This window comes from Sturnus vulgaris, chromosome 1, assembly GCF_052056855.1.
Source record: "Sturnus vulgaris isolate bStuVul1 chromosome 1, bStuVul1.hap1, whole genome shotgun sequence".
Classification (NCBI taxonomy): Eukaryota; Metazoa; Chordata; class Aves; order Passeriformes; family Sturnidae; genus Sturnus; species Sturnus vulgaris.
In genome coordinates, this window is record NC_142243.1 from 320,073 (window position 1) to 329,943 (window position 9,871).

General features: G+C 48.1%; 1 protein-coding gene across 3 annotated transcripts; it reads right to left on the minus strand.

Moving 5' to 3' along the window:
* Window positions 1–3,418: 3,418 nt before the first annotated feature.
* LOC148225020 (nucleolar pre-ribosomal-associated protein 1-like) lies at window positions 3,419–8,760 on the minus strand. 3 transcript variants are annotated; one of them, XM_088170582.1, is made up of 6 exons: window positions 8,366–8,666; window positions 6,361–6,467; window positions 6,151–6,267; window positions 5,374–5,512; window positions 4,473–4,666; window positions 3,421–4,244 (listed from the first exon to the last, which is right to left on the minus strand). In XM_088170582.1, exons 2-5 carry the CDS (start codon window positions 6,364–6,366, stop codon window positions 4,533–4,535), a joined length of 396 nt encoding a protein of 131 aa, XP_088026708.1. In that variant the 5' UTR covers window positions 6,367–6,467; window positions 8,366–8,666; the 3' UTR covers window positions 3,421–4,244; window positions 4,473–4,532. The 3 variants fall into 3 exon arrangements, 2 of the variants coding, with proteins under 2 accessions (XP_088026708.1, XP_088026749.1); XM_088170623.1 differs by lacking the exon at window positions 8,366–8,666 and adding an exon at window positions 7,373–7,500 and having other exon boundaries at window positions 3,424–4,244; XR_015805647.1 differs by lacking the exon at window positions 6,361–6,467 and having other exon boundaries at window positions 3,419–4,244; window positions 8,366–8,760.
* Between the last annotated feature and the right edge of the window lie 1,111 nt (window positions 8,761–9,871).

The window sequence follows — 9,871 nt, forward strand, 5'->3', positions numbered from 1 at the left end:
AGGCCGCCATCTTGAGTGTGTCCGCACTCTCAAAATGGCGCCTCGGGCGGCACCCCGGCTGACCTGCCAAAAATGGCGGCAGAAAGGGCGGGAAAAAATCAGGACCCCGGTGTGTAGGCATAAGATGCCTGATTACATCGCCGACGCCGATCCGCTCGCCGCCAATTTTCCCGGACGTGTCAGAGTGTGCCGACAACGGCCGCGCGGTCCGCGCTGCCGCGGGCGTGAGGGCGCCGGCAGGCGCGGGCAGGCGTTTTATGTAGACGCCTATCCGCCGGGGTCCTAGAGAGGCCGCCATCTTGAGTGTGTCCGCAGGGCTGGGTCCCGGCCCGCGGGCCCTTCCCCCATCCTGAGAGGGGCACGGTGCAGTACCCGCCCGTGTCCACACGGCGGCAGCACTGCCGCCCAACTCAGCCCGGCACTGCCGCCCTGTCAGGGACAGCCAGAGAAGGGAGAGAGTTCCAAGCACCAGAGTCCCCACCCGTCATAAAATCCTCTCAATGAACGCCCCAAAAAAACCCCGACCCAAACTAAAAATGCCCTGCCTCTGACCAAATGAAAAAAAAAACCTTTTCTATATAGAAATCATCTATTTTTTAATATTTAATTTATAGTCATAATCTAGACATATTTCATATATTCAATTTAATTGCTATTCTATTTATCATATATACAATATTATTTTATTATTCATTATATACATAGATTTATATTACTAATGGTATTTCTATTTTATGTATATCCATCTATATTTGGAGGTTCATAGTTTTTAATATTATTTCTTTAAAAGCTCTGCCTCTAACCAAATAGAAACAAAAAACTCGATTATTTTAAATTATATTTGAATATATTTTTTTATTTAGTTTTCATATTTATATCTGTAGATTTATATGTCTATATTGTGTATTCTATATTTATATACTATTTAACGTATTTTTTACTAGTATATTAATATACTATATGCTATTTACATTCTATTATAACATACCATTTAATATAACATATTAAAATCGATAAATTATTTATATTACATACTACATACATGTATTTTATATTTATGTTTATTTCTATAGATTTATACTTACATATATATATGCATATATAGTTATAATAATTTTATGTCACTATCTATTTTTGCATATTTGTATATTTTTGCCTATATTATTTATATTATTTATTAAAAACCCTCCTCTAACCAAATAAAAAACAATAAAACATTCCTTTTAAAGTCTAAATATTTATATATTTCTATTTTCATAACAAAATATAATGTAATGTAATATATTTATATATTGGTTTCTTATATTTGCTTCTATATTTTTATTCTTTATCTTTTATATTTACAGTATCTATAAAAAAACCCTACCTCTATCCAAACACAAACCAATAAAACATTCCTTTTAGACTATATTTAGCTGGTTTTTAAGGTTCTGTTTTTCATGCATTCTACACCCACCCCTCCCTCTCAATGTTCTGGCACCCACCATGACCCCCCCCCCCATGCCCGACTCACCTGCTCCTCCAGCGCAGCCCGGCTCCCTCTCCCAGGGACCTTGGGGTGCCCCAAACCACGTCGGAGCCCCCCTCAGCCTTTTTTCCTCACCCCAAAGAAGGCACAGAACGACTCCAACTGCCCTGGACAGCAGCAGGGCACTTGACTGCAACCCCTCCCATGTGTCCATCCCACAGAAAGTGACTCTGCTGACACCAGAAAAGGGAGGGCAACCCCCACAAGGGCTGAAGTTCCTCCCCAGCCCTGCAGACACAGGGGACAAGGGGCAGAAAGGAGGAGGGGCAGCAGAGAAGACAAGGGAAGAAAATCAACATCAAGGTGCACGATGAAATGGAACCCCCCCTAAAAAAAAAAAAAAAAAAAAAGAAGAAGAAAAATGAAAACGAAAAATAACCAAAAAACGAAAAGAAACCCCTGGCATGCTGGATGGGCAGCACAAGAGGGAGGGATTAAAAATGAACAGGGACAGTGTCCTGGTTTTGGGCAAATTTGGGGGAAAACCTCCAGAAGGAGCCCCCAGACAGCAAACCCCACGACTCCTCCCCCCCACCCCACCGGGTTCGGGAAGACTTTCCTCGGAGAAGAGTGGGAGAAAAAAACCTCTTTATTTAACAAGCAAGACACTCCCCAGCACAGGGAAAAAAGACAACACCAGCTGACAAAAAACTCTTTCACCGTTCTGAAGGGATGACGAGTTCAGTCTCTCTGGCGAGTGGTCGCTCAGTTATCAGTCTCTGGCGCTTGGGAATGGCTGCTGCAGGTGACAGAGTGTAGACTCCCGGTGTTTCTTGGGGTTTCCCAGGTCCCCGTCCGGAACAGGTTCAGATGGTATCCAGGAGAGGGAGGGGACGGGGTGGAAGAGAAAACAGTCCAGGGAAAAAGTTGGACTGCCTAGCTGAACTAACTAATAAGAAAAAAGCAAGGGCAAAGCGAAGGAAAGAAAAAGAGGCAGAAGCGAGCAAGCAGGCAAGCAAGCAAGCAGGCAAGCAAGCAAACCGAGCTAAAACCTCTCCTAAACATAGACCATGGGGGAGGTGAGCCGGCTGATAACAAGACAAAACAAAGCTTCACTCTCAGAGTCAGTCCTGGAAGCACAGGACATAATACCAAACATAATCAGGACACATGATTGGAGATAGAAACACCATAACATCACCCTAGGACAGACAGTGACCGGGACACAAGGATCCCACGGGAAACAACGGCACAGGGAGCACCACAGAGGCACAGAGAAGGACGGAGAAAAGACAGAGAGTGCCAAACACACAGCAAGGACTGAGGGGTACCATGACAAAGAGGGAACCCAGGAGCCAGAGAGGAAGCGAGCACAGCCCGTGCGGGGCGGGCAAAGACGGGCAAGGAGCAGCACAGGCACGGAGACAGAGAGGCACGGCCAGCAGGACAGAGGCTCACCAGGGGAGAGGGGCACAGCAAGGGAGGAGCACCGGGCAGCGCTCCTTTAGGACAAGAATATTCACACACACAAGCAATTCCCTCATTTGCACCTCATTCTTATTTCACACACCGCCCCCCCCCCCCCCCCCCCCCCCCCCAATAAAAAATTCAGCTCATAGCACAGGCAGCTCTGGCTTTTCCCTGCACAGTATTTCTACCAGGGACCTGGGCACAGCACGCGGTCGCGAGTCACCTGAATCAATCCTGATTTAACATTTCAAAGCTTCTCCTTCTGGCACTGCACCTTCTCAGACCCGGGCTGCCATGTTCCACTCCCCTCATGGCCACATTCAAGAACAACTGTTGCCATTCTGCAGAGAATTCCCAATATGACTCACATGTTATCAGTGGGCAGAAAACTCTTTGGGCTTCAGTTCCACCTCTCACCTGTTCCACGTGGAGGGAGGACAGGCATTTGTCACACATCACAGCAGCAGTGATGGATCAAGGCTTGCTTTTTTTTTTTTTTTTTTTTTTTGATTGAATAAAAGGGTAAGAAAAAACAAACCAGGTCTCATACAAATGTCTTGAAACACCATTAAAGCTTTTTAAACCCAAGGAGACCATCGTGATTCCTGACTTCAGTCTTCTATTCATACTGGTTTTGGCATCATGAAATCAATCAGAGTCTTTAAAGAAATACTAAATCATCATGACTAAACCCCGGGCTCCTGGTCATTTGCACTTACAGCCCCTTGTAGGAAGCTCTCCAGCCTTTTTTTCCCATCCTACGTTGGACAGAGGATGGCTGTGAACCGCACGCCTCCGCACAAACAGTCCTGCCGGTTCCTCAAAAAGTTTAAAATGCCTGTGATAAAAATGATAGAAAGTAATACTGCCTCTCAGACTGTTCAAGAAATGGGAAGTTGGACTTTCAATGTCCCACTGAGAGATGCCAAATAAAAGCTTCCCCATGAGCTCGCACAGAGTAGTAACATTTCTTGGACGAAACTAAACTAAGATTTTTTTTTGACCAAACAAGATAGGTCTGTATGAGAACAGCTCAGGAGGCTTTCAGGGCTCGCAGTGATGCTGGCAGAGCACAGAACGTTAAAGATGAAGTCTTAACTCCCTGAATTAATGCCCTGTGGTAGCCAAAACTTTTTGCAAAGACACATAAGACTTGCTTCTCCTTGTTTCCGAGTTCCCAAGCCGTCCTGTAATTCGTCACCTGCACTAGTGCAGACCAATCTGCCGTGGGCAAGGAACAGATCCGGCTCCTGAGCTCCAAGCCACGTGTCCCCGATGGAAACCCAAGTCAGGAATACAAAAACACCTGTGGAAGAAAGACGAGAGAAAAATCAGAAGACACAGATATTCTTCTATTTCCACACAGAAATACTGAGCCAAGCTGTTTACCTCTGGGACTCTGTTTTCAAACAGCTCCCCAACTCTGTTCCTAGATGGAAAACGTGGAGTGGCTTTGCCCATGCAAAGCCAATGAGCCTCCTCACAAGAAGGAACAAACCAGTTTCCTGCTAAATCAGACACCTGGAAATCTCACCTGTCACATGCTGTCATGGACCAGCAAGAGGGATCAGCATCCAGGCCCACGTGGACTTGTTCATTCCTGGCTTCTAATGCAGCAGGGACAACAGCACTGAAGGGAAATGATCACGTCTTCATTTAAAGAGAACCCAACTTCTTCATCAAAGCCATCACTGTCCTCGATCAGGACATCCACCATATCCAGGACATCTAATAAGTGAAGAAAAACATCAAAGCAAGAATCCAGACTAACAGGAAAAACAACAGACGTAGAATGCAACACTCCAGGAATACAAGCCATCTTTTTAATTCTTTTTAATAAAAAAAAAAAAAAATTAAAAAAAAGTATGAAAGCCACATTTGTCACACAATACAACGTTAAGTGCAACCCCTAAATTACAGCTGAACCTTCACTCTGCCTTTCAATGCTGCTGTCCAGCACGGAGCAGCTGTGGCTGCTCCTGGATCCCTGGATGTGTCCAAAGCCAGGCTGGACACTGGGGCTTGGAGCAGCCCGGGCTACTGAAAGGTGTCCCTGTTCATGGCAGGGCTGGAACTGGATGAGATTTAAGGAGCCTTGCCGGCCAAACCACTCTGGGATTCCATGACTCTGTCAACAGTCCCAAGCAGAAGGGCTAGATTTCCATTTGAGTTCAAAAACGCTGCTGCAAGAGCATGAAGAGAGATTTCAAATACCGTTCAAGTGGCACAACCACGGCAGAAATTACTTTCAGAGGTAAAGCGGCAACTTGGCAATTCCACTTCGACTTCTGATACCAAGAACACGTGGAGAGCTGAATCCTGGAGGGCCCTTACTTAACAGGATTGCCAGAGTTATCCATCCCCAGTTTGCTGATTAGGGCTAGAAAGTGTATCCCCAAGTCATGGAGTTGGGATGTTGACAGGTTACCACATACCATCAATGTGAGAGACGGGGATGCTGATGTTATCAGAGTCCTGTTTAAACAGAGCCACCTGGAGCGTGCTGGCTGCCTGAACCAGGTCTGCTGCCTTGTCAGTGTAGGGACAGGGGTTGGCCACCAGCTTCAGCAGGATCTGTCAGCAAAGGTGGGGAGAAAGGTAAGTGCACCTGCTGGCTGGCAAGTGCAGGGGAACCACACGGTACTGAGAACGACCACGTGCTGAAAGCTGGGCAGCTTTTATGAGGACAACTTCCATAGCACTTCTGCAGGATTCTGTCTACAGTTCCTGCTCTACAGGCCACACTGATGGAAAAACAAAAACCCACCACAACTTGGCACCTAGATTGCGACCACACACCGAGTACCTGGGCAGACCACAGTGGAGGCAAAGCACTGGGCATTCAACATCCTGAAGAGTAAACAGCAAGTGTCACCTTTCCTTGTCAAGGACCACCATCTACTGAGCTCTGATAATGTTGGCACCTAAAGAGGAGATCAAAGCTACCCACACCTACACCACTCTACCCTTACACCGACAATGCTGTAATAACAGCTGATCTTTTTGGATTTCATTTTCCTACAAATCATTTGGCTGCCCTCCCACTGAACACAAGAAGGATGCCACCTCCGTATAAAGAATCCCAAACAAGGCTTTTCTCAGAATTCATTCGCTGGTCTTTGACAGGTTTCTCAACAATAGCAACAAGACCTCCAGTTTCCACTAACACTATTCTTTGCATTTTTTTATCCAGCTGATTTGAACACCGTTACCTTTTCCAAAAACTGAATCACTGCTTCCTTCTGGTCTTCTTTTGTATTATCCAAGTGCTCCAGCCAAATTGAAAGCTCCTTCCACGTGTCCTCAAACGCTCCACTGTCACGTAAAACCTGTCCAGGAAACAAAGGAGGAGGTGTGTAAATAAACCTCAAAACACCTAAAATACAAAACCCCGAGGGATGCAGATCTTTTTCTATAGTTACCTTCATGCTTCCTTCTTTTAGGAACGAAAAGAAGAGCAGGTTGATGAGGAGTCGTATCTGCCGCTCTCCTCACCCTCAGTTCAAGAGGCTCACTAGGGGGACTTCAGCTGCATAGTGGACAATAAAAATCCTACTTCTGTAATTTCTGGAAAGCAGGTTATACTGCTTTCAGAGGGCCGTACAGCTTTCTATCATTACAGGCAGTTAAAAAAAAAAGAAAAAAGCACCTTCAAAATAGCCTGTAGGGGAGTTTTAGAAAACTACCGATGAAACAGAGGAAAATCATTGCTAAATTAAACCTGAATCAGGCTACTTGTACTTAAAGCAATCAGGCAGAGGGATGAACAGTCACATAAATGAGCAGTGGGCTGTGACCACAGCAAGGTCCAGAGAGAAGTGCAAGTTGCTGGGGGTGGTGAGGAAGACCAACAAGTCCCACACCCTAGAGACAGGCTTTGACGTGCCTAGAAACTTCCCCCCGCTTTCCTGCTCTCCAAATTCAGGCCCTGACTGCGAGCACCCAAACTCGGTGACCCCGAGCTCCAGCTCTACAAGCAAGAAAGGAGGAGGGAGAAGAGGAAGGAATCCGAGTGACACCATGGTTCAGCTCCCTCCCCCTAAGGCCCAGCAAGAGAGGAAACCTTGCCCAGCTTCCCGACCCTGGCACCTACGTTGGACGACTGCAATTACACAGGATGAATCTGTGCCTTTGCTCCTCTCCACACATCAAATATAAGGAAGCCATCACAACTCATTTGTTCTACAGTTACTCCGTGTACAACACCAGCAGCTCTAAAAACAACTGCTGCTCACATCAATCTGACAGGGGAATTCATTTAAAGCAAGAAAACATGAAGGAAAAAGGATTCATTATAATATAAGCGACTATTTTTGGCAGGGTCTGGAAACAGAAATGCACCTGCAGCTCTCACAAAACCAGGCAGGAACAGAATGTGAAATCCAAAAACGAGCCTTCAGTTACATGGCACTGTGCAGAAAAGTAAGTCCTTACCATCTATTCTTAGCAGCCTTTCTGCTGACGGAACTGCCCCAACTTCCCTGTTCCTGCTTTCCCTTCAGAGAAAATGCAAAGGACTGAAGTGGAAAGTGGACACAGGAACAAGTCAAGCAGTCCATGTTCCCACCTGGCAAAAGAATCCAAAACCATCAGAAAAACGGCACATTTTGAGCAGCTTTCGGTTGAGACATTCATTGCTGGGAGACCAAGTGAACCTGCCTTTAATCCCTTGCAAGGATCAAGGGCCACTAAACCCGAATTCAGTCACTGTAACTGGATTTTTTTCTTGGCAGGACAGTCTGGTTGCATTTATTCCTTATTCCTAAGGGTAAATCTCTACCCCTACTTAGGTAACTAAAGGATGTCCTCTTTGAATAAGGTGCTAAAAACAGCGGCCTCTGGTGTCTGGTGGACTTCGAGCTGACCAGCTTTTTCTCAAAAGTCAAATAACTAATTTAAATATGCAGAGGGGGATGCTAATTTTCAAGACAAAAAGTACTCCTTGCATCAAAGCTGGGATCAGACAATAACAGAGAGGACTACTCTGCAGGGCCAGAGGAAACCGGAGAAGACTTATGAAAGGCTAGAGTGCTGAAGTACAGATTAAAGAAACGCTGATAAAAAGTAAAAATCCAAAGCAATATCTTCTTGATCAATGTCAAGACCTTTGCAGGCACCAACTGCACTGATTTATTACAGTATCAGAATTCATTCAGCCTCGGGGGGGTGCGTAAACACGACAGACATTTTCTTTGCTCTTTCATCAACTGCTGCAGTGAAGTCCGTTCACAGCATTGATTTCTGTCAAATATTTCGTTACTAGCCGGTTATCTGACAGCAAATTTCAACAAGAGTCACAGGAAAGGAGACTGGTGACCACACAATCCTGCAGCAAAGGTAACTGCTTCAAGAAAAAATCGTACAATCCTGAAATTTCAGGCCAGTGGGATAGAGCGAATATCCTGATATTTCAATTCAAAAGCTTACCTTAATGGTCTCGGGCTCCGGGGCTTGGAGGGGGGGTCGGTTCGGAAGGGCCGCCTCCGGAGGAGGGGATCCCGGGGGGAGTCAGGGGCCCGGGGAGGGGGGCGAGGCGGAGGGAGAGGAAAAAGAGGAAGATGAGGAGGAGGAAGAAGGGGGAGAGGGTTTGAGAGGAGGGGAAGCCCAAATCCGTGCTGTGTGCGGAGCTCCGACAGCACGCTGCAGCCCGCAGCTCAGTGTGAGCACGGGGCAGAGGAGGCGATTTCTGGGCATTCAATCACCCTGAGGCGGGCCCGGCACCGCCCCTGCAGCACCGTCCCCAGCACAGCTCGGTACCGCTCCGGGATCACCCGGCCCCGCCCCCGGTGCCGCCTGGGACCACTGGGGACCGCCCCTAAAGCACCGCCCCGGCCCCGCCCGGTCCCGTCCCCGGGACCTCCGTGCCCCGCCTCGCCAAGCCCCGGCTCCGCCCCGAGCCTGCCCGGGCTGCGCCGGGACCATCGCTGGCGGCCCCGCCCCTCTTCCCCGGGCCGAAGCGGGCTGAAGGAGATGTCCGCACGATTGGAAACGCCGCCGAAAATCGCACCCGTGGGATCGGTGTCGGCGTCGTGCGCAGGCATCCCACTAGAGCGAGCGGGCTCCTTGCTGTGCCACCCTCCTTTTGCAGCCAGAGTTAGAAGGTCGGGGAGCGACACCCGAGCCGCCATCTTGGGAGAGGCAGGCGCGCAGTACCGCGCTCTGCCCACAGGGTGGCGCTTGGGAGACAGGCAAGGGATGGAATCAAGGAGTGTCCCAATCCTTGAGGAAATCCCCCTGAATGAACGCCCCAAAAAACCCCGACCAGAACTGAGAAACCTCCTGCCTCTGTATGAGTGCAAAGGGTGTGCAAGGAGTGTGCAAATAGTGTGCATTAGCAATCGATCGGCAGGCATTGGCAATCGACCGCCGATCTAATCGATCGGCAGGCATTGGCAATCGATCGCCGATCTAATCGATCGGCAGGCATTGGCAATCGATCGCCGAGCTAATCGATCGGCAGGCATTGGCAATCGATCGCCGAGCTAATCGATCGGCAGGCACGATCAATCGATCGCCGATATAATCGATCGGCAGGCATTGGCAATCGATCGCCGATCTAATCGATCGGCAGGCATTAGCAATCGATCGCCGATCTAATCGATCGGCAGGCGCGATCAATCGATCGCCGATCTAATCGATCGGCAGGCATTAGCAATCGATCGCCGATCTAATCGATCGGCAGGCGCGATCAATCGATCGCCGATCTAATCGATCGGCAGGCATTAGCAATCGATCGCCGATCGAATCGATCGGCAGGCGCGATCAATCGATCGCCGATCTAATCGATCGGCAGGCATTAGCAATCGATCGCCGATCTAATCGATCGGCAGGCGCGATCAATCGATCGCCGATCGAATCGATCGGCAGGCATTAGCAATCGATCGCCGATCTAATCGATCGGCAGGCGCGATCAATCGATCGCCGATATAATCG